The 25,002-nt window shown below is 42.8% G+C and overlaps 1 protein-coding gene across 3 annotated transcripts in view; it reads left to right on the plus strand.

The window, feature by feature from the left end:
- Positions 1-25,002, plus strand: part of TMEM135 (transmembrane protein 135) — a 698,244-nt gene that overhangs the window by 352,668 nt on the left and 320,574 nt on the right. For 2 of the 3 annotated variants that reach the window (XM_029602284.1, XM_029602282.1), the window contains one exon: positions 15,512-15,577. The exons of the other annotated variant lie outside the window; for it this stretch is intronic. In XM_029602284.1, coding sequence (XP_029458144.1) covers positions 15,512-15,577 — 66 coding nt within the window. The remainder of the gene's footprint in view (positions 1-15,511; positions 15,578-25,002) is intronic. 3 annotated transcript variants of the gene reach the window in all.

Here is a 25,002-nt window from a genome sequence, read left to right on the forward strand (position 1 = left end):
TGCCACCTACAAAACTTCACGTTCATTTACTACTGCTTTGGCTGAGACAGGTAAGTCTTCTGCACTAAGCTGGCGTGCTCCAGCAGTGAGGGCAGAAACTTCAACCTGCTCTGGCTGAACTACCTATGGTGGGGACAGGGCTGGTAGAAGCAATAACAGACTAGGTGGCCGTCTAAAGCGCCTCAGTTTTGGGCCAGCGTGACAGTGGCAGGATTGTGGCAACTGCTGCTCCTGCTCCTGCTTGCCATCCATGTGGGCCCCGGAAGAGGAACTTGTGTCACTTGGGCCCATACCAGCGGGAAGAAGGCGCAAGAGCAGTGTCAGCCCATGCCCCTAGGACTAGAGATGTGCACAATTTGACACCAGTGAGCCCAGGATGGCTCATCCCAGGCCTCACCAGCTGCACCCATACTGTCTTGAAAATATAGCAGCAGAGCACCACAGCTTGGCACCAATCCCCTCTTCCACACCCTCACCCCAGTACCCGAGACTAATTGGCTCCCTCAGTGATTGGGACCCCTGAGCGTGCTGATACATCCCCGGGACTCAGTCTCAGATCCTCCTTCCCGGGGCCCCAAGTCACATTCTAGGCCAGATCTGGGCCAGCTTCTTCCCCTGATGAGAAGCTGGAGCAGAGCTTTGAGAAGGAAGAGCAGCACATCCCGCCCGGCTGTGCATGGCATTGAAAGCCATTGGCTGTGATGCAGGACTCTTCTTACCTCTGCCCCCATTGGCTGGCGCAGCTGGCTTAGGGGTGAATGCTGAAACTGCAGGCATACAGATTGGGCAGCAGTCTGCCCCTGCCTCCTGTTCTTGGAGGTAAATGCAGACAGGTAAACATAGGTGAGAGAGAGTGAGAAAGTATATATGTGAGACAGTGTGGGGTAGATTTTCAAACCGCGCGATTTGGCGTACTTTTGCTGGCGCATCAGGCGCAAGCAAAAGTACGCGGGATTTTAGTAGATACGCGCGTAGCCGCTAAAATTCTGGATCGGCGCGCGCAAGGCTATCGATTCCGTATAGCCGGCGCGCGCCGAGCCGTGCAGCCTACCCCCGTTCCCTCCGAGGCCGCTCCGAAATCGGAGCGGCCTCGGAGGGAACTTTCTTTTGCCCTCCCCTCACCTTCCCCTCCCTTCCCCTACCTAACCCACCCGCCCGGCCCTGTCTAAACCCCCCCCCTTACCTTTGTTGGGGGATTTACGCCTCCCGGAGGGAGACGTAAATCCCCGCGTGCCAGCGGGCCGCTAGTGCACCGGGACGCGACCTGGGGGCGGGTCCGGAGGGCACGGCCACGCCCCCGGACCTCCCCGGGCTGTAACCACGCCCCCGGGCCCGCCCCCGAAACGCTCCCGACACGCCCCGAAAACGCCGCGTGGATCGGGCCCGCCCCCCTCAGAAAACCCCGGGACTTACGCGAGTCCCGGGGCTCTGCGCGCGCCGGTAGGCCTATGTAAAATAGGCGCACTGGCGCGCAGGGCCCTGCTCGCCTAAATCCGCCCGGATTTAGGCGGATTTAGGCGAGCAGGGCTCTTAAAATCCGCCCCTGTGAGTATGTGTACAAAAATGAGTATCAGATGAATTTTCTGTTATAATTTGTGAGGTTTGGGTGGACCCTTGGACACTGTGGCAGCTGACCACACCCACGGGGGGGGGGGAGTCCCGTGAGGGGCCTCAGGTCAGGCTCAGCTTAGGACACACAAACACAGAGATTGATCTTTTATTAGACAATATGGTGAAGCCACCAGAGGTGGCAGTAGTGAGCAGCAGAAGTAGCCTGGCAGGGCTAGTATCCCTCAGGCGCTGGAACAGCGACTCCTCCGGTAGCAGTGCTGTAGTGGAAAGAACTGAGAATAATGAGTACAGTGGAATATGCACAAAGCCCCAGAATGGAGAACCCCAGGATAAGGAGAGCAGGCCCTCGAGGAGCGAGTACCTCATCCCTGAGAGCTGAGAGGCTTGAAGGAGATGTACTCACACATCTGGAGATGGCACTAGGGCTGGAACGGAGGCAGGCCCTTGAGGAGCGAGTACCTGATTCCAGGGAACAGCTCTGAGGTGAAAATGGTAGTACTCACTGGTGTTGAAGATAGCAAATCCTTCCAGGCAGAAGAGAAGGTAAGAGCAGGCAGTGAGTCAGGGAACATGGGCCCTCGAGGAGCGAGTACCGGTTTCCTGATAGCGACCTGAAAAGCAAGTGAGGCCTCCGAGGAGTGGGTACCCCGTTAGCGTTGTCTAATAGAAGATTGGAGAGGCAGAGTAGCTGGGTACAGAGAGTGAATCCCATCCGTAAGAATCTCCCTTGCTAACTCAAAGGCTAGCAAATATCGTAGGCTTTAAATATCCGGGCAGCATGAAACCATCACAGGGGGACGCCCCTGAGGTTTGCGCCAAGTAGGAAATAAGAGCGAGGGTCGCGCGCGCGTCCCAAGGTACCAGCGGAGCATGGCGGGAGGCAGCGCCCAAGTTGGTCCGGGGACACTGGAGAGGACGGCAGGCAGACGCCACGGCAGCCAGGTCTCCATCCATAGCGAGAGGAGGTGCAAAGAAAGAAAGGTAGGCGGAATGAAGCCGTCGGGAAGGGACGGTTGCAACATTTTCAAAGGAGTTAAGCGTGAAAATGTAACATACTGTCGTAGCAATTTTCAAAAGTCATTTATTTGAGTATAGTGCACTTACGCAAGTAAATGCTATTGACAATTCAATTTTTATAATAAAGATCACTGTCCTGGGTTTACCCTCAAACTTGAAATCAAACAAAACCTGGTATATCCTGATTATACCTCAAATTGTATTGCTGTGATCGCCTATAATTTTTTCAAAAATCATTTTTGCTAAAAAGAAATGTTTTAAAGTGGTTTCATATAATACTTAAATGGGAACCCTCCAGGTTACCTTGTGATTCTCATTGATATAATCATAAACTTGCCACCTCCACCCTATTTTTTAAATATTTGTTATATGGTTTCACCAACAATACAATTTGCTTGTGCTGTGTTAAATTTATTTCTGTCTAACTTATATTGTGTCCTGCACACGGCATCCTAACATATCGAAGACCCCCATAATATCAATAAGTCTTTATCGAGATCATAGGCCTTCTGAAACAGGTAAGTCTTAAAGGTTTTCCCAAAAACTTTTAAATCTGAGATAGTCTGTATGTCTGTCCAAAGTTTTGATGTGTCTGCAGTTTTGACATTTTATTGGGGTCTATAAAATTTTTAAAAAATTGTATGTGTTTTTAATTATTGGACATTATTCTATTCATCAGCTCTTTTGAAATATTTTCATTAGTATGGTTGTACTGTCATGATATTTTATATTTCTTGATTTTATTGTTTGATGCTCTATGAGGAATGGTGATGTTTCTATTTTTCCACTGTTTCACTACATACAGAGTCTGGCAGTTTATGGCTCACATTTCTGTTTATACTTTATGGTCTGTGTTCTGTATTTTGTGAGAGTCTGTCTGTGTTCTGCATGTGTAACCAAGGTAAGGTATTCTGCTAGTGTATAGTTTCTGTGAAGGGATCGATAGCAACCTGGCCTATTCTGTTTTCCTAATAGGTATGGTTGTTACTGTTTGAGTGCTGACATTTGGTGCTGTTTTGGTATGGGATGTTTACTATACTGTAATTACTAATGGCTTCCTGAGGGCCAAGCCCACACCCAATGGATGTTACAATAGGCCTAATACCTTAGGGGTTCTGACTGTCTATTTTTGCAGGTTTTTCTGACACCATAGCAATGCATGCAAATATAATGGACATGATGATGTGAGATTTTTTTCCTCAGAAGACTTTACTTTGTCCTTTTTCATATGCATAATTTTTAATTGTGTGTGTGTGTGTGGAAGGGGGAGGGCCGGATCCTGAGTGGTCAGGCAAAAGACGTATACTAGCAGGTCTAAAATTATTTCATGGAAAATATAGCAGCAAGATACCTGGCCAGGTTAAGCTACTAACATCTAGGGCATTCATGTTAAATGGTATCAAGCTGTAAAATCATGTGATATGAAAGTATATTCTTTGCAGAGTATGCTAAAAATGCCTTGGTATTTTGAAAAACTCATCCTATATGCAATTCTTCATTAGGAGGAAATATCAGGCAACCGGTTTCCATAGTTCATTTGAAAAAAAAACAATGTCCATGACAGACAATGTATTATTTGGTCTATATTAATTTAACAAAGCAGAAATACATGTACCAGGAAACACATCAAGCATCCAGGGTTATTCTGATTATCAGAGAACCCATGGCAGCTGGCTATAATGCCAGATGCTTGCCTACAATACTAAAATTAGATGTCCCATGTCAAAGAGGCAGCTAATGAACCAAGCACATCAATGTGTTCTGTCACTATTACAAAGCAAAATTGAATATTGAACTTTATGCCTAAAAGGGAATATTTACCATTTAACTTATTAAAAATGTGGTTCAGTCTCCATTTGTCTCATATTGTTAGTTAAAGCTGGAGATAAAAATGAATCTTTTTCATTGGTATTCCATGGAATCTTCACTGTTAACACTCATTAGAAGTTCTCTGAAAAAAAGTTAGTCTAGAATTGAACATTATTCTTTTACCTGAGTTATAAAATTAAAAATGCCTGTATCCCTCTGGTTAAGTGGTATAATCATGTCAAGCATTTAGTTTAGAAATAGCTTCCAAAACATCACTGCTGGGATAGCATAGCTTGAAACTTCATTAGCAAAAAACATCATACAACTTATTTCAGGTATTAAAAAAAATGTTTTCAGTAATATTTGAATCATTTGTAGCAGTGCTAACTTAGAGAAGTACATCTGCATGCTAAATACCTTTTGTTTGGACGTAAGCTCCCACGACAGTGATAGCTTTTTATCGTTGACAATTAGTAAATGGCCCCTGGTGGTCACCTCTCTTTAAATTCTGTTAGGAACTATGCTTGTATTGCTAATCTTTTCGGTGACACTCAACATATGAAGAGTGGCGTTCCTATCAAGAAATCTATGCTGCCAGATTTGCAAGTGCTGTGAATTTGCTTTGTGTCTGAATGGCTTTGACATCTGGTGGTGCTGAGTGTGTTAAAGGAGATCTCTGCCTAGTAGAGGTGAAAAGAAAGTCGCGCACACACCAGTGGTTTTCAATGGAGACAAAGGCAGCTTAGCTGTATTGATGGAGTTCTCTATTTGGCCGAAACATTCTTAAAAATGTTGGTGGGAAGAACTGATGAAAGAAACCAATTCTGAGGGGCACAAAAGGTTGCATGAGGTTCTGTCACCCTTTTTATTCTTTGAGAGGGTGGCTAGAAGAATTGGATCTCAAAGTTGCCATGGATGCTATATGGACACAAATGAACTCATAAATTGTAAAGTCCACTGTTCTTGATTAGATGTATACACTTATTCTAAAATGGTACAAGGCAAATAGAAACCAGCCTTTCTTAGAAATCCTATCTTTTAAATGGGTGAGCTGAAAAAAGCTATCTGTCTCACTGTGTTGGGACAGAACTACAGATTATGGTATGTCTGGACCCAGAAAATTGTCAAGATCATTTAGGCTGTGTGCTTACTTGTTTTGAGATAAATATATATAAAATAAATGTTAGAAGAAAATTAAAAAAAATGTTTTTATGTGTACTGTACATTTATTTAGCATCAAATGTCTTGCACAGTATTTTTAAATACATTAGAATTTAAAATGTGGAAACAGAGAAGATGAAGTCTGATAAAGACCTTAAGACTTATCTGGTGTACCCAATTTTATGGTACTAGACCCCACGTGATTTCTGGCTTTTTCTTCATGTCTTTGCAACTCTGTGCTTGTCTTATACTTTCTTGAGTTCTGGTACTGGTTTTGTCTCTACCACTTCACTGGAGACTGTTCCATGAATTTACCAACCTTTCTGTCTCTTATTAATTTCCTATGACGACCTCATATTCTTGGACTTCCTTTCTACTGAAAAGTGCTTGTGCATTATATATACTTTTAAGATGTTTGAATGTCTAATAAAGGATAAATAAAAATACATTGCTATAAGAACTAATTACAGTCTATAATTAGTTTAGGAAGCCATTGGACTGACTCATTTTTGATATTAGACAGATCAGTACTGCTGGAGCAGCATATTATATGGCTACAAAAGAGAAACATCCTATCACCTAACAAGTTTTTAAACTCTACCTATCTACAATGCCCATCGTCAACACAACCCTTGCAGAGATAGAACAGAGAGAAAGGGAATGGGCTAGGCATGAAACAATAACAGAGAAAATATAAGGATAGCTGAAAGCAGAACATTAATAAAAGTGACAATGCTATAACCAATGATAGCTGCTGATATAGGAAGGAGGAACAGAAAGCTTGTGACATTTTGTAGTAGATGAGTGCCAGCATAACATCAAACAACTGAAACCTTCCCCTCCCCCACAGACGTAGCTAACATACTGTACCCGATCAAGACCTAGTGTTAAGTGCATGCAACTCAGATGGCACAGTGATGGATAATCTCTGTGAAAGTGTAATTCTTCCAATTCCTCTATGTATAAGAGAAAAAGCAGCCAGCCATGCTATCAGAGGAGAATGTTCTTTTGGCAGACGGCACATGAATTCATACTTGTGAACAGCACACACATAAAAGTCAAGGTAGCAACTGAAAATGAATTATAAACTAGTCTCATTATTTTCCAGCATTCTTTCCCTGATGTGGGGTTCCCTTTTGAGTCGTCCTGCAGCAACTGGGGCACCCTTATCTTGATGAATCCTAGAATGAAATTCAAAGAGTAGAGTTTCCTGGTCACTCTCCCTCACCTGGACCATTGCTTTGAAAAGAAAAAGCATAAAAGAACTTAAGTCAATAAATAATGTCTCGTGTTTCAGTACAAGTTCAACAAAAATAGATGATCTATACCAAGTTGTGGCAATCCCGGCACTTTTGTTATGGCAAATCATCATCTTCTCCCCCTCCCCTCTTATTACGTTCTCTTTCTTCCCTCCCATGGTATCACCATCTTTCTTCCCTGCCCCCCCCCTGACACCATTGCCATCCCCATTACTACCCCTTTGACATTATCACCATCTCTTTCCCCAGCCCCCTGGCATCACCGTCTTTTCTTCCTTCCTCACCCCCATGGCACAACCATTTTCCCTTCCCTCCCTGACACCATCACATTACCTTCCTTCCTCACCACCCCTGGCATCACAACTTTTCCTGCCCCCTTTCTCCTCCCTGTATCACCATTACCCCTTCTCTATCTGCCACCTCCCCAGCCCAGCTTTACTGGCATAATCATGTTCCCAACCCTAAAGCAATCAGCTTTTCCCCGTGATCACCTCCAGCCAGCAGGAGTAATAAAGTAAACAGCTTCTTACTTGCTGCTGCCTTCTCCTCTGTCAACTTCAGGAGGAGGCAGCAATAGGTAAGACATTGCTTGCTGACTTCCATCTGCTGGCCGGAGCCTGTTGGGCAGAGGATGGATTTGGAGAAGGGGGTGTGTGAGAAGACTTTTACTAGCAGCAGTAGCTATGACTCACCCCCTGTCACAGGTGCTGCTGCTAGTAGTAGTAGTGTTTATTGAGGAGGATGTTGGGGAGGTGAGAGACTGGATTGGGTACCTGGAGGATGTAGTAGGCCAGATTAAGCAAATAACCTAGACTGGATGATGTACATCCCAGGGTTCTAAAAGAACACAAAACTGAAATTTCAGACCAATTACAAGTAATTTGTAACCTATAATTAAAATCATCCAATGTACCTCAAGACTGGAAGTGGGCCAATATATAACCCAAGGGCTCCAGAGGTGATCCAGGAAACTATAGACCAGTGAGCCTGACTTCAGTGCTGGGATAAATCATGGAAACTATTTATCCCAGTAGGTCAGTTTCTTAGAAGTTAAGGGGGAAGGAAAGAAGTGCTTTTGTGAGCATCGGAGTTCTCTTTTGGGGGGTGTAGGAGGCAAGATGGGAGATACTTTGGAGCCTGTTTCTTCACACATTTAAAGATGAGGCAGAAGGTTTTGAATTTTATTCTGGTTTCAACCAACTGCCATTGTAATCTGTATTGGATGGACTTTGTGGTCCAATGCTTTGGCCCCTACCAAGATTCTGGCTGCCATATTTTGCATGAGTTTTAGGCATTTCAAGCTGGTCAGGGAGATAGCATTCAATAGTAAGTTACAATAATCTAGCTGACTGGTGCTTAGTGCATGAATAACAGAAGCGAGGTTCCCAAATCTGGCAGAAATACAGAAAGGAAGCTTTCACTATCTTAAAGATTTATGCACCACCAAAACTCTGCCTAGATCAGGCTGTCCCTCCAAACTGGATGACCAAGAAAGAAGACAACCAATCAAGGAGGTAACCAAAATGCCAGTAACAACTTTGAAAGAGTTATAGGCTTCTGTTGTGAGTGAACTGTTTAGTGGACCCTTGGGCCGACCTGTGAGAGACTGGGGAGAGGTGTACTATAGTCTCTGGTGAGTGACAGGTCGGGAGGCGGATACCAGGCAGGAGCTGGACGTGAGCTTCACCCTGGAAGCCGGTACTCCCCCAGGAGGAGCCCGTAGGAGTCCAGCCACTGGGACTTAGGTGATTCACCCTGGAAGCCGGTACTCCCCCGGGAGGAGCCCGTAGGAGCCCGACCGCTGGGACTTAGGAGATCACGGAAGCTGGAGCAGGCAGGCAGGGAACAGGAGACAGGCTAGGACTGAAGCAAGCAGGAACTGAAGCAGAACTGGCTACTGGAACCAGACAAGAACTGAAGCAGGACTGGCTACTGGAACCAGACAGGAGCTGAAGCAGGATGGCTACTGGAACCAGACAGGAGCTGAAGCAGGATGGCTACTGGAACCAGACAGGAGCTGAAGCAGGATGGCTACTGGAACCAGACAGGAGCTGAAGCAGGATGGCTACTGGAACCAGACAAGAACTGAAGCAGGACTGGCTACTGGAACCAGACAGGAGCTGAAGCAGGATGGCTACTGGAACCAGACAGGAGCTGAAGCAGGATGGCTACTGGAACCAGACAGGAGCTGAAGCAGGATGGCTACTGGAACCAGACAAGAACTGAAGCAGGACTGGCTACTGGAACCAGACAGGAGCTGAAGCAGGACTGGCTACTGGAACCAGACAGGAGCTGAAGCAGGATGGCTACTGGAACCAGACAGGAGCTGAAGCAGGACTGGCTACTAGAACCTGGAACAAAGCTGGAACTGAAGCAGAACAGGTTACTGCAAGCAAGCCAGACAAAAGCAAGACTTGGGCACGGAGTGAAACAAGTCTCAGGCAGGAACGGAGTCGCTAACGCAATAGCACACCCCGGGGCACGGAGCAACAGAGAACCGCAAGGAACCCCATTGCAAGGCAAAGTCCTGGGCTCCGCGGCGGCCTTACATAGGCAGCGGCGTCTGACGTCATCGATAGGGCGGAGCTTCCAATGGCGGGAAATGGCCTTCATAAGAGCGGATTGCGCACACCTAGGGAGAAGGCGTCCAGGCAGGGCTTCTCGGCGGTGCCCCCCCCTCCCCCCCCCGTGGGGATGCCGCAAAACAGGCCGCAGACCCTTGGAGACGGGCCGGGACCAAGGAGGTAAGGGCCTAGTCGCGGCTGCCGCGACTGGGACCGCAACAGGCTTCCATATCCAAGACTGGTCAAAGTGTGCATGTGACAGCAATATTCCAAACACTTCTCAAATCTGGCCTGTTTCATAGGATGGCAAGAAGGAAGCCATTACTATAGAAAGCCCATATTAAATCTTATTTAAAGTACACAAAAGAATACTCAAGGGATACTGCAGCCATGTGGCAAAAAGTTGCCATTTGCTGCTGTGCCGAGGGATTGCGTGCTGGCAGGCTGCCAGCGAGTGCAACCTATGCCTGCTTCGAGCAGGTGCAAAAGTTGAGAAAACCTTTTGGGGGGGAGGGGTTAGGATAGGTCTAGGGGCAGGAAGGTTAGGTGAAGGGGTAGGAAGGATAGATTAGGGGGTAAGGAAGTTCCCCCCCAGGCCGTTCCTAAATTGGAGCTGCCTGGAAGGGAACGGGGGAAGGCTGCGGTCGTTGGCGTGCGCAAGTTGCACTAATGTGCACCCCCTTTGCGCACCGACTCCCAATTTTATAACATGCGTGCACCTGTGCACGCATGTTATAAAATCGGGCATCCATATGTGTGCGCCGGGTAACGCGCGCACATGGATGCGCACTCAAACTTTTAAAAAATGTACCCTTTAGTGAGGGTTGATGGACAGGATGACTACAGAACTTCTGCTGAGAGTTGATGGGTTGTCACTAGAATGTCAACTGAAAAGTAGAGGGCACTTCTGACTTTGCTGCTACTGTACTGAAGTAGATCAGTCAGGCAATGAAGAAAATCATGTCAGGAATCTGGCTTAAGATTCTCACATATGTCTAAGATAACTGTGGAGCAGGGGAATTTAAAAGGGTGTTGTCATTTCACAGAGCTGATAGAGCTGGTGGGATAGGGATTTCAATAAAGGATGCCAAAAGAATGGTAGAATATGTGATGAGGCTTCCGTCCTACTTGTCCTGTCAAAGATCCAATTATGTGTGTTGCTGAGTGACCTTTCTGTTTTATGATAATTTTTGGTAATATCTCTGTTTAAGTAAGAGTTACTTCGCACTTTAATACTTATGTAGAAACTGACTTCAAAGGAGTGACATCATAGTGGTTTCTATTAAAGTAGTGAGATAAGACATAAGTGCAGGTAGACTGTCATCTGTGTCCAGATGTGTGTACGTTTTCCTACAATCTGCAAGCAAATACAGTATGACTCTACTATACTTGGGACTGAAGATGTTTCAGTGTGCTTATATGGCTTCTGAGCCTCCTTCCTTGTTTAGATATGAGGTTGAAGATGTTCTTGGCATCCTGTTGAAATGACTACACTAACCCATGCCTCTAACCCTCAGTCCTTTCAAGTTAGTTGTCTATGTATTGTGCAAAGTATAAATGTGCAATTATAAGGGTGTATTACAGAATGCAATTACAAAGCAGCAAAAACCAAGCATGTTATTTCTAAGGCCATTGCTCTTCCTTGATGTGCAGTGTAGCTCTGTTTCTAAGTTAATCTGCCTTAACTCCTATTTTTAACATTCTTTTTGCTGCGCTTGGAGGTGGACCCTTGTCCTGGAGCAGTGTAGAATGGCTCCCTGGTAGGGACCAGGAAGCATCTGCCCCCAGGGGGCGGAGCACAGGAGGAGACAGAGGCTAGGATGAGCTTCACCACTGGAAGCCCACGGTCCCCCCCGGGTGGAGCCTGTAGGGACCCGGGTCACTTGGACTTAGGTGGCCTTGCAGGATCTCCTGGAGAGGTAGTAGAGAGGGGTGCCCACAAGCAGCAAGGGAGCACGGTCAGACTCTAGGCTGTAGGTCTGGAGGAGCAAGGAAGGCCTGTACAGCTTTGTCCCTTGGCGATGACAAGCCAAGGGACAAAGCCAGAATCAGGAGATGTGGTCAATGGCAGCCGAGGTCAGAATCCGAGGATCAGTCCGAGGAGTAGTCAATGAAGCAAGGGTCAGGATTCCAGAGGTCAGATGAGGTCACGAGGCAGGCAGAGGTCAAGATCCAGGCAGCGAGGAGAATGGTCAAGGAACAGGCAGAGGTCAGTACCAGAGAGTCAGTCCGAAGGTATTACCTGGGGAGACAGGACAGACAGATGCTGGAACAGAAGGACGCTGGACAAGGCTAGAACAGAAGGACGCTGGAACAAGACTGTGAACGCGGAGGCAAACTAGTACACTTGCAGTGCCTACCCGATTGCCAAGGCTAGGAAGTGCAGGCAGGGACTTCCTTATGTCGTTCGTTCAATCAGGGCGAGCCGCAGAGCTAGGACCCGCCCCTGGCCCTACAAGAGGCTGGGTGGTCCGCGCGTACGGGCGTGGCCAATGCCACTGGAGTCGCCGAACTCCAGCGTGAGGCCTGGTACGCAGTGGAAGGCCCAGCGACCACCGCCGCGGGATGCCGAGGCCTGCAGGAGTTTGCGGCTGCCGCTGGGGAGGCCGGCCCATGACCTGCAGAGGAGCTAGCGAGGTGAGCAGGCCCGGGCACGGACGGGGTGCACAACAACTTTGTTTATACTAGGGTTTTTTGACTAAGAACAATAGATTTCTCTTTAGTTTATCTTTAGCTTTTATTGAATTTATTAATCGCCCATATCCTAGGCAATGTACATAAAAAACAAACACAGCATTAAACATCAAATCAAAATCAACAAAAACAAAAGATGGAGAAAAGACACCAAAGACCATCTGTGGACATAGTAAAAAGCTTGTCTAAACAGTCAAGCTTTTAGCTGGGTATTAAACGTCTGGGTCTTTAGCTGGGTTTACCTTTTTACCCCATTGCTTTCTATGGAATAATCCCTATAAAAGTTTAGGATCTCACAGTTTCTAAACAAAACCAACTTGACGAGATCCTCACACTTTATCAAATCTAAAATGGAGAGCAAATACATTTTAACCTGGTTTATTGGAAACAGGTCATTTGATCTGTTCAATGTTCGTTCAATATGTGTACCTATGCAATAGGTTTGTAAATCCATCAATCAAAATGGCTCCACCTATTGCTAAATTTGTTGACAAATAAACACATATACATATTCTCACTGCATTCACAGGATCATATCCCTCTCAATTGAGTCATTTAATCCAAACAATATAACCATGTTTAACATGAATGTCCAATAATGCTTGCGAATATTGAAAGATGCTGCATGATCACCTCTTCCTATCCAAAGGTTTATCAATATGTCTATTGATGAAATTGATTTATAAATCCACCAGTCTGAACTGCTCCATCTAACAGTGAAAAAAACCATATTATCACTACATTCACAAAATTGTACCCCACTCAACTGAGTCATTTAATTTAAATGGTATTACTTGATTAATGCAAATATCAGGTACTGCTTGCAGGTATTCAAATATGCTACATGAGAGAGATGCACACGTTTGATTATAGTCCAGCGTAAGTCACAAAAGTTATGATCTTCGTCCAAACAGTGTGAAACAAGAGGAACTTGTAACTTCCTAGTGGAAAGACAGCTCTTGTGTTCTAACATAGTATCAGTCAGCAAAAGAAGGCCAAATGGTCCATCCTGTCTGCTCAGCAAACTGCACATGGTGGCAGCTGTGTTCCATGTAGACCACCACCAAACTCCCTGTCAAGGGCAGCAACTGCCACTCTATGCAGGTTACCCCCATTCTATTAGGGTAGCAATTGTCGCTTTGTGCAGGTCACCCCCCAAGTGTTATGTTAAGGGTAGTAACTGCTGCTCTGTGCAGGCTTCCCCAAGCCTTATGTTAAGGGTAGTAATTGTGCCAGTTACCACCAAAGCTTATGTTAAAGGGTATTCATATTTACAATCAAAAACAAGTAACTGTCAATCCATAATAAAATTACTGCTAGCAACATTTTTACATGGTGAGCAGCTTTCTTGATAATTCAAACATTGCTGCTTGAGCATGCTTTGCTTTTGGACTTAGGTGTAGAAGCAGTCTTGTGCTGAGTAATGCTTTTTCTCCAATATCTCCGTAACAGTGTCCTGAACCGTAAAAGTCGGGGCCCAGCGTTGACTGTCATCTGAATCCAATTCTGCTGGTCAAGTTTTAATTTTACGTTTAGTTCGACCTATATACACAAGGTACATGGGCAAATGCTCATGCAAATAACAAAATTCGATAGTCAATCTGTTTATCTGCTTTCACCTATAAACTCATCCTGTGCTTGGTTGGTCCTGATAATGTATAATCACAAAAAAAACATTGTCCACAGGCAGAATGCGTGCCGCCACTTACTATATTACCATCAACTGACAAATGTTTCTGGGTTTCTTATAAGCAATAATGGGTGGAGTTTCAAAAATATCATGCAGGGCCAATATGTACCAATGTTGGTAGATCACTGTTACAAGTAAAAAAGACTTATTAGAAAAATTTAATGCCCAAGTCAACTTTGTCTCTACAAATTTTGGCTTCTAAAATAAATAGTAATTCTCAATTATCAAAGACACATTTGTAGGTCTTTTTGATGGCAGTAATGGGGTACCCCAGTGCTGAAAACCATTGAGCCACTTCTCTCGGTTGCAATTTAAAATCTTGAACTGAATATATACAGTGTAATGACTAATGGGTAATCCTAGTTTTAAATGACATGGGCGAAAACTTTCAAATCGTAATAAATTATTCCTATCTATTGTTTTATGTTATAAGAGAGTATTGAAAGTGTCCCCTTTATTACTGATCAAGATGTGTAAAAAAGCCACATTACATTTGCACTGTGCATATTCAGATTGACATCTAGAGTATTACCATTACTCTTTGTTGCGTCCCATTCAACCAGTTTCTGACCTAGTCAGTCACTTTAGAGCCCATGCCTAGATGACTCAGTTTACACTATTCTATGTGGAACCATGTCAAAGGCCTTACTGAAATCCAAGTTCACTACTTCTAGCACGCTCCCCAATCAAACTCTCGGGTCACCCAGTCAAAGAAAATGATGATAATATTCATCTGACAAGACCTGATTTTGTGAATCCATACTGCCTCATACCCTGTCATTAATTGGATTCCAGAAACTGTACTATTCTCTGTTTTGACAGCAGTTTCATTAATTTACTCACTACTAAGCTCAGACTAACTGACCTGTAGTTCTCAGACTTCTCCTTCTACTTTTGTCAAGAAAAATCACATCTGCCTGTTTCTAGTCCTTTAGAACTACTCCCGACTCTCACGAAGCATTGTCAGTCAGTAGTGGAGCTGCCAGAATTTTCTTAGGTTCCGTCAATACCCTCGGATGTATGGTATGTATAGTAGTTCTCTCCTGCTCCTTGGGGTTTCAAGCTTAATTGGAACTGAGGGCGGGGGGTGGGAAGGTGTCCCCATTTTTTAAACCTACCCTTCCCCCACTTTAGCTCAGGCATCGTAGTAACCGTTCTCGTCCAGAGGCCATAGACCATGGTTCACTTTGAAACCCATGATGTATATACATTGCTTTGCTGGGCAATAATTCAGGTTGCTCTGCCCAGTTCTAGAGGTTGGTAACAGCAGGAGAGTGCCTCTACATTTCAGCAAAGTATGGATATTATAAATGTATTATGCACTTCTAAACCAGGGACAGCCTCTAAAACTTGCGTTAAGGAAATGCATTTGCTTTTCATAAAATACACAGAGCCTCTTAGTTGCATTTGTGTTTAAACATAGGACTTTAATTTTTGTTGCCTTGATGAACAAATATCTTTATGCCAGAAAGGTTTCTAAGACCCAGTTTTTGGGTTATTAGAATGTATGGAAAAATTAAGTTACTTACTGAAAGTTACAAAATGAGTGGTGGACAAAGAAATCAAATATAGGTTTTCAGTTTTATAGTTGTGGGTTCTGACTAATGTACTGTATGCCCTGTTTCTGTTTTAATATTAACTTTATAAAGTATAACCTGGAGAATGAAATTTGACATAAAACTACTCAAATGAGAATATATATAAAAAAAATAAAACTGAACTACTTTTATTCTTTTTCTGTATAGGCCACAGAAACATTATTTCGAATGGGAGTAGCAAGAGGAATCATCAAACCTGTGAGACATGGAGAAGTAAGTGTGAAATATGTATTTTGTTTTGGGAAGGACAGTTTCCTCCTTCTTCTTTGGCTTCCAGCTCAGTCAGAACTGGTCTTTATTGGGCTACAATGCCATAAGTCTTCATTTTCAATAACTAGGGTTTTTTTCTTCTTTTTAAAGCTCCCTCACTCCCTCCCTTTTCTTTCTATGCTTCTTTTCCGTTTTTTGTTGCAAAACATTTCTTAGCAAATATTAAGCATCTTTTCAAAATTACATTTGATTATAACCTACAGGTCTCAGTTCTCTATTTCCTTTTGACTTCTCTCTATCCCAACCATACATGATAGGCTGCACTGCAAGGAGCTGATTTGGAAAGCAGTGGAGGCATGTTGGGTGGGGATGGGTTTGCAGACTTGGAGAGACAGAGGTTAAGGTGTTCAAGGCAGCAGCTCAACGAGTAATTAATGAATAGGTGCATTTGGCGGTCTCTCTCTTTGAAACAACCTTTTGCTCATCATTCTTCAGTTTCTTCTGTTTATTAGATCCTATCTGAAATTGCTCCTGTTTGCCACAGTTGTCTCTAACATAGTAGCTCTTTAATTGTTCTCTTCCAGAGTTCTATTTTTTATTTTATGATATCTCACCATGTAATACAAGGTTTCCCAGACCCGTTGTGATGACATAGCCAGTCAGATTTGCAGTTACATAAGAACATAAGAAATTCCATTCCGGTTTAGACCAATGGTCTGTTGAGCCTATCATCCTGTTTCTGGGAGATTCCCGATGTCTGCCTGCCCACTCATTGCTAATGGACTTGCCCTCAAGAAACTTGTCTCAACCATATTTATACCCAAATAAACTAGAAGTCTAATCGACATTCTCCAGCAATAAATTAATTGTGTATTAACTGAAAAAATATGTTCTTAAATTTGTTTTAAATCTACCACCAGTTAAGTTTCATGGAGTGCACCCTGGTCTTAGTACTGTTTGAAAAGGACAATAACATTAACCATTAACTTGTTCCACACCACTCACGATTTTTTTAAACGGGTAGGTATTGCATCCCCTCATCTGTTCACCAAACGGAAAAGCACTAATTTGTTAAGCCTTTAGGGATTGGGGTGCAAGGCACAGGAATTTTTTGGAATTATTTTTTTTTGGGGGGGGGGGAGGGGGATTTAGGCATAATTGACTAGGGATTTTTTATGACTTATCCAGCTATATATGAATATAGCCTTTTAGATTTAAAGTTATCTGGGAAAGCTTATTTGTATAATTTTAGTCATGTATAGTCTGACACAGCTAAAAGTTTCCCACTGAATATTTGACCAAATTTATCCAGGGAGCTTTACCCAGTTAACTTTTCCACTTGCTGACCACTGAATATGGTCCTCTTAGAATTGAATGCTGTGGGATGGAACATAAGAAGTGCTGTGCTGGGTCAGACCAAATGGGCAATCAAGCCCAGAATTCTGTTTCTGACAGTGGCCGTTCCAGGTTTCTTGAGCCTAATTGAAAATCCATTTCTGAGAAGTAAAAGGCTGAGGCACCCAAATCTCTCTGGCTAATAATCATTTGTGGACCTCTAGGAACTTATCCAATTTTTTTTTTGAACCTCAGCTGTACTACTGGCCTTGATCACATTCTTTGTCTATAGTTTCATTGTGCATTGAATTAAAAAAAAATCTTTTAAAAAATATGCTACAAGTTAGTTTCATGGAATCTCCCCCAGTCTTAGTACAATTTGACAGAGTAAATAACCATCCCCTGTTGACTTGTTCTACACCGCACATAATTTTATGAACTTTTCTTTCTGGAGCTTATCCGAACCCCTTTTAATTCCCGCTCTGCTAAATTCCTGAACCGCATTTTTTGGCAACAGATTCCACAGCTTGATTGTGCATTGCATGAAAAAAATAGTTTTTCCAGTTTGTTTTAAAATTGCTGCCTGTTAGTTTTGTGGAATATCCCCTAGAATAAATAACTGTTTCCTTTTAACTTCTTCCACACCACTCATGATTTCATACCCCCTCTGCAGTGAAGAGCACTGATCTGTCCAGCCTTTCTTCATAGGGGAGCCCTTCCATCCCTTTATAATAATTTTTGCCCATTTTTTAAATATCTTTTCTGCTTCTGCTATATATTTTTTCAGCCGGGACAACTAGAACTGCACACAGTACTCAAGATGCAGTCGCACCCCAGATCTATACAGAGGCATTATTCTAATCTCTGTGTTTTTTCCTATTCTTTTTTGAATAATTTCTAAAAGAGAGCAAAGAGTTTGAATAAAATGTCTTCTTTCTCAGTCTTTAGCAGTGGCTCAGCCACAAGTTACTATAAATCCACAATTGGTGAGAATGAACTATTGATTTGAAAATATGAGTTCTCTTTCTCTCTGTGCGTATTGGATGCATTTATGGACTAAATTAGCAAGCTAGGGAAGCTATGGCCATGTCAGCATAATTGAACCTTGCCTGTATAGGGCTGCTGGAACTAATCATGTGAGGATGGAAAACCGCATCTGTTTAAATTATACTGTTGAGTGATGGTAACTAAGAGCATTTGATAAGAGTGCTTATCCTCATGCAAAGAGGTTTTAGAGAGGAATGGAAAGGGAAGTGTATATTTTATTGTATAAATCTAAAATATATCCAATTGTTTTGCTAAACATGGGGTGCTATAGAAGTGCATCTAGAATTGATTATTGACTTTAGAGCATTAATTTATTGGAGTCCTAATTGAGTGGAAACATAAAGCATGTAAATTGTAAGGTAAAGTAATACTTTCCTAAAATGGTGAGAAGGTTGATTGATGCACAGACTGAAAAATGCAGGTGCTGAGAGAAGAAATATGACTGATCGCCCAGTTGATCAGACTCAACTTGAATCGTGATATAACTTGGTAATAAAAATACTGAAGAGACAGGTAGTGCATTAGAAAGGTGAAGTTGAGAAGCCTGTCCAAATGAGCATACAGTTAAATATTTAAAGAATTTTGGCTCTACATTTACCTCATGGTGCAGATTATTATATTCTAATCTTTTTAGCTCTGTTGACACCATTGCTTAGATTCTACAGCCATTTGAAATTGGTTGCCCTTTCAACTTTACAGCTGTTATACAAAATAGGAGTATTACACTGATTCAGTTTTCTACAATATTCATGGGCTAGCCATTTATTGCTTTTAATGGATTGGAGTAAAGTTAATGGATAAGTTCTTGGAGGAGAAGTCCATTACCTGCTATTAATTAAGTTGACTTAGAAAATAGCCACTGCTATTACTAGCAACAGTAGCATGGAATAGACTAAGTTTTTGGGTACTTGCCAGGTTCTTATGGCCTGAATTGGCCACTGTTGGAAACAGGATGCTGGGCTTGATGGATCCTTGGTCTGACCCAGTATGGCATGTTCTTATATTAACCTTTCAGAAATACTTTATTATCAAGTTTGCAGTTATGGCTGCTTATTCCTATCATGTGTGAAAAATCTGGCACAGAGCATTTGAACACCTTGAAATGAATACTAGTTTAGCAAAATTCTAGTTTGGGTGCATCCAGAAATCTTCCATCAAATTAGAAAAATATGTGATATAAAGGAACCATGGGAGCCTGGTGTGATGTAGGCCACATAATACCTTTCCAGCCTCTTACAGATGAATGCTATCCACCAAACACAATCTTTTGGGCTGTGCAACTTAAAGACATACCAATCAGGAACAAATATAATCTCTCAAATAATAACCAGTTAACCATAGGGGTGCTAGATACAGCTGATGCCGAGCTACCAGAAGGCTATTGACCTGCTGTTAGTTTAGACCAGTTTTGAAGGCTTGGCACTATGTTAGCAAATGGTGGGGTGTTTCCTCTTAAGTATCTAGGTTTTTGCTACTGATGGATAATGTGTCTTTTCTTCCTACTCTTAATGGTGGGATTTTTAAGGATTGGCAGACAAGAGGTATTATAGATATTTCTTCATTTTATTGTTGGGAAACAAACAGTATTTTTCTTTCAAACAAATGCAAGAACAATATGGTATGCCGCATTTACATTTCTATACCAATTTTCAGATGCGGTATTATATAGTGAAATGCAGAAAACTTCTGATGGTCTGTTCCATGTTCTGTGGGGAGAAAGATAAATAAATAATCTTAATGGTATAAGCTTCATTCAAGCAAAATTACTCACAAGATGCTCTCTGATTTGGCTTTCTATTAGTTCTGTTCCCTTGGAATAGAAATTCCCACCCTTCAAGTTAAACAGTGTTTTGATCACGGTTCAAAAATATCTCTGGATGTTAAATATCAGGAAATGTTTTTCAAAAATTTGCCTCATAGTTATGTTGATAATGTTGAGGCATATAAATATGGCATTGTGATGTCTGAATTGTGTAATACATGTAAGATGTGGATGGGCTCCTTTTCCCTTAAGTTTCTCATCTGTCATAAAATCTTTCCTTTTTGGGATGCTGTTTTACCTGCTGTTGAAAAAGTGACTCAAGTTTGCCTTTTTTTTTGATGGTCAGTTTATATTACAGGGTTCTTCAAATTTTGCTTGCCGCTATCTAAGGGTTTCATGAAATTTGTGTATGTGGCCTTATTAAAGATTATTTTTCCATTCTAAAATTTTGGATAGAGCCAGAACATCCTACTTCCTTGTATCCGATATTCTATCCGATTGGATACATATTGAAAGATTGGACGTCCTGTTTATATATCACTCTCTCTCAAAGGATTATAGGCAAGCTTGGGTGAATTTTTTTGAATTGTTACCAACTTCTTTGAAGATTCATCTGAAGTGTTTGGGTTTGACTAATTGGAGTTCCTGGATATTTGGGATGAATGTGGATTGATGAATGAGTCATGTTATTATTATTTGTTTTTACAGTTGAAAATCGGATATGAGGCAGGATTTATTTGTTGACACAGATTATTGTGTATTGGTATATTTTGTATATTTTTAAAGTTAATTAAGATTGTTTACTTTGCATATATCCAATATATTGTAATGTATTTCCTCACATTTTGAGAAACGTTAAATAAAAGAATGTTAACTTTGTTTTTATTGGAAGTGAGGCTTATTCAGTTGTACTACTGTTTGTGTGTGTGTCCCCCTAATTAATTGCCTGGATATGGTGAGGGCTGCGAGTTCCAAACTTTGGGATGATGTATGCACTTGGAAAGAGATGAGAATTATGCAGTTTTTGAGGTTGTACAGTGATTATCAGAGGCATTTTTGGGCTGACAAATCTTTGCACAGCTCATTGAACTTTGCATAGCAGCAAGCCAGCAGAGCAACTTCACAATCCAGATGGAGAAGTAGATGGAACCGGGCTGTTCAGAATATGGGGCATTCTGCTTGTTTTAATATAATTCATAAGAGAAGCTGTAACATGGGGAAGTAAGGGATAAAGGAGTTATTAAATACGTTTTAACATCATTACCATCTAAAAGAGGCAGAAAAAGCTTACTGTGGAAAATTATTGGTGACAAGACTTTCAAATTCTTCTAGAATACAAAAGTTGTAGTAAAATATGGCAGAAAGTTAAATTATGAATAGTGTCAACCTAACAATGATCTATTGTAAGGTTTTGCCTAGAACCTGGAGCGATGTTCCAAGAGGATCTTTTGAGTTGCAAACAGATGTTGGTGTGATGTGGCCAGTGCAGTGTGAAAATTATTGAAATCAAGCTTTTCACCCTGCTGAATTAGTAATTTAGAAATTAAGACTTGCAACTGGAAAGTTTATTCCCCAATGACCTTGTGAAAGAAGAAATGAGTCATTTCCTATAACATTCATGGAAAATTGGTTGTTTGCGTTAAGAATCAGGGAGTCTTTTAGGAGGTCCAAGGCACTTCTGTCAATGAGATTCTATATAGCATTCACGTATCACCCCTTTTTACTAAGAAAAGATAAACTGAGTGGGTTGTGTGTGGTAGGAGGCTGTGAAGTTTTGCTTGGTTGATTATATGTTTGTCACTTCTGATGCGTTATTTTTTTGGAAAAAAAAAGAATAAAAATAAAATATTTAGAGAACACTATCCAGATATGTACAAGAAGTGGTTGAATTGCTATCAGGGAGAAGTGCACAGCCACTCTTGGCTGAAGTACAAATCCTGTTAGTGATTTGAAGGATGGCTGAAAGGAAAGTTTTTTTTCTGTTTTAAAACTATCAGTGGATCCCAATCTGGAAGGTCTCCAGGGACAGATTGATTGATTGATTGATTGATTGATTTATTTATTTATTTATTTATTTATTTATTTATACATACTTAGAATTTATAAATGTTCATTTTGTAGACCAAAGGTCTCTGGCTTTCATGTTTGTTTTGTCCACCAAAGGGCTAATCTTAGTTATCTCATTCTGACTCATGCATACAGTTTTAATGCTTCTGATTTATTACAATTGAAGAAGTTAAGAAGCTTGTGTTGTTATACAGCCTTATCTTGCTGTTTACTTATGGATTACACAGTTACTGCTGAGGTTTTGGCATGGTGATCAGAAACAGTGCTGCCCAGTGTGGTGCAGCCAGGCAAAGCAGATGCTACTAATAGGTTTCCTGTTTAACATTATTCAGGTTTCTATCATTATTGAGCTGGATGCTGAAATGACTTTTCCATTCTTCAGCCTTATCTGGGGAAGTATAGAGTTTGGTTTATATGAAGATGTCTTTAATGTACAATACCCTCTTTTTTTTTATCCCAAACAACATAAACAATGTCAACAACAAGGAGGAGTAGGGAGAATGAGACGTGATTTAAGGAAGCTTGAAAGGTGGTTGAAAATATGGCAGCTGGGATTCAATGCCAAAAAATACAGTCATGCATCTGGGGTGCGGTAATCCAAAAGATCTGAATGCGATGGGGGGTGGAAAGGCTGTTGTGCACAGAGCAAGAGAAGAACCTTGGTGTGATAGTGTCTAGCGATCTGAAGACGGCGATGCAATGTGACAAGGCGATAGCTAAGGCCAGAAGAATGTTGGGCTGCATAGAGAGAGGAATAACCAGTAAGAAAAAGGAGGTGATAATCCCTTTGTACAGATCCTTGGTGAGGACTCAACTGGAGTATTATGTTCAGTTCTGGAGACCGTATCTCAAAAAGGACAGAAACAGGATAGAGGCAGTCCAGAGAAGGGTGACCAAAATGGTGGGAAGTCTTCATCAAATGACTTAGGAGGAGAGGTTGAAGGACCTAAATATGTATACCCTGGAGAAGAGGAGATGCAGGGGAGATATGACACAGACCTTCAGATACCTGAAAGGTTTTAATGATGCACAACTGACAAACCTTTTCCATTGGAAATAAAGCACTAGAACTAGGGTTCATGTAATGAAACTCCAGGGAGGACAACTCAGAACCAACATCAGGAAATATTTCTTCACGGAGAGGGTGGTGGATGCCTGGAATTCCCTTCTGGAGGAGGTGATAAAGACAAAAATGGTGAAAGATTTCAAAGGGGCATGAGATAAACATTGTGGATCTCTAAAGGCTAGAGGATGGAAATGAGGAAAAGAGCACCTGGGGGTAACTGGCCAATGTGGTGGTTACTACCCTTAACTAACAAGCCTTCATATTTTTATGCAACTCATTATTGCTCTCTGCTTTAACGGCAGGGGAAAAAAGGAGAAGGGCAATTCGTTTCAGACAGCAACAAACAAGGACATGAATTTTACAGTCTTGGAAAACAAGCATGGGGGTAACTTGCTGATGCGGCTGTTACTACATTTAAACAATAAGCCTTATACTTGTGATGTAACTCCAACATATCTCTTGCCGAAACAGAGAGCAGATGGGGAATTAGTCTCAGACAGCAACCAACAATGGCCCTGACTATCGGTTTGGGAAACTAAGTATGAGGGTAACTTGTACGGCATGGCAGTGGTCACCCCTGGTGATACCATTATGAGGGAAACGTGCATGGCACGGTTGGTGCTACCATAAGCTTGCTGGGCAGACTGGACAGACCATTTGGTCCTTTTCTGCCATCATTTCTATGTTTCTAAATATGTTTCTATTTCAAGTTGTTTTCTGTCATGCTTTTTATGTACACTATTTGCAAATAGTGCACAACGGTTCTCTGAACAAACATAGTAACCTGGGGGTCTTCAGAGAACTTCTGTCCCACCCCACCCTGGAAGTGGTCAAGGTTCCTGCAAAAAAGTGGTAGTAACAAAAAAAAACAAAACAACCCCCAGTTCCCATGTCCTGTCCAACCCTTCCTAGTGTTAAAAAAAGAAAGCCCACTGGCTGCCAGCCCCCACAACGCGCCCACCCTAGTCTTCCCTCTCGCACTTCTCCCAAGACTTACCAAAATCATCCTGAGGTTCTAGTAGCCTCCCTTTGCCCATGTCATGTAACCAGGGCTGCAACTGCCATTGAGTAGCCCCATCACATAAAAGGGGCAAACTGTAACTGGCGCCATTTTCAAATATGGCAGCCGCCAGGACCAGAGGGGTAGCTCCTGGGCCCCCACTTGACCACTAGGATGCTTTTAGTAAGTTTTGGTGGGGGGGGGGGTATGCATTGGGATGGTGGGCAAGAGTGGGTGATAAGAGGGCTGGCAGCTAAGAAGCTATTTTTTAAACAAAATGGGGAGGGATTAGAGGTTGGGTCAGGACATGGACTTTTTTTTTTTTTTTTACTAATACTATCCTTTTGGCAAAACTGTAGCTCCTTCCAGGGGTAGGGGGACAAGGGTCTCCAGAGAACCCCTGAGGTCTGATGCTCATTTTTTTTTTTTTGTATTGGAAAATAGTGTGTGGTCTTTGCAAATAACGCACATTTCCTGGCGTGTAGCCAGATGGACTCAGTACAAATGGGATAGTATCCCGTTTGTACTGAGTCCATCTGTCTACACTAAGGAAAAGGGGATTATCAGGTAGTAATCCCAACATTGGGCTGGATTTTGAAAGCCCTGCGCGCGTAAATCCGGCCGGATTTACGTGCGCAGGGCACTCGCGCCTATTTTGCATAGGCCGCCGGCGCACGCACAGCCCCGGGACGTGCGTAAGTCCCGGGGCTTCGTAAAAGGGGCAGGGAGGGGGCGGGTCAGGGGCATTTGGGGCGGGACCGGGGGCATGGTCGAGGCCTCCGGACCAGCCCCTTGGTCGGGTGATGGCGTGCCAGCAGCCTGCTGGCGCGCGCAGATTTACGCCTGCTTTCAGCAGGCGTAAATCTGCCAACAAACAGGTCGATACAGTTATGCTGCGTTAGAAAGAGTGCGGCAGTGCCAGGTGCACCCTCGTTCCCTGCACGCACAGTTCTCTTCACCTACCACTCGATACTCTCTTCAAATTGCATGCAAATGCATGCCGCGTCTGCGAAGCGTTAGGCGAAGGTTAGGCCCGCGCAACCCATTTTACTGTATAGAGCGCCTATACAGTATCCTGGGTGCGCGGGCCTAACGCTTCACGGCCACGCTGGTATCTGTCATTTCAAATGTCATTTCAAATGACATTTGAA

Source organism: Rhinatrema bivittatum, chromosome 5 (genome assembly GCF_901001135.1).
Source record: "Rhinatrema bivittatum chromosome 5, aRhiBiv1.1, whole genome shotgun sequence".
NCBI lineage: Eukaryota > Metazoa > Chordata > Amphibia > Gymnophiona > Rhinatrematidae > Rhinatrema > Rhinatrema bivittatum.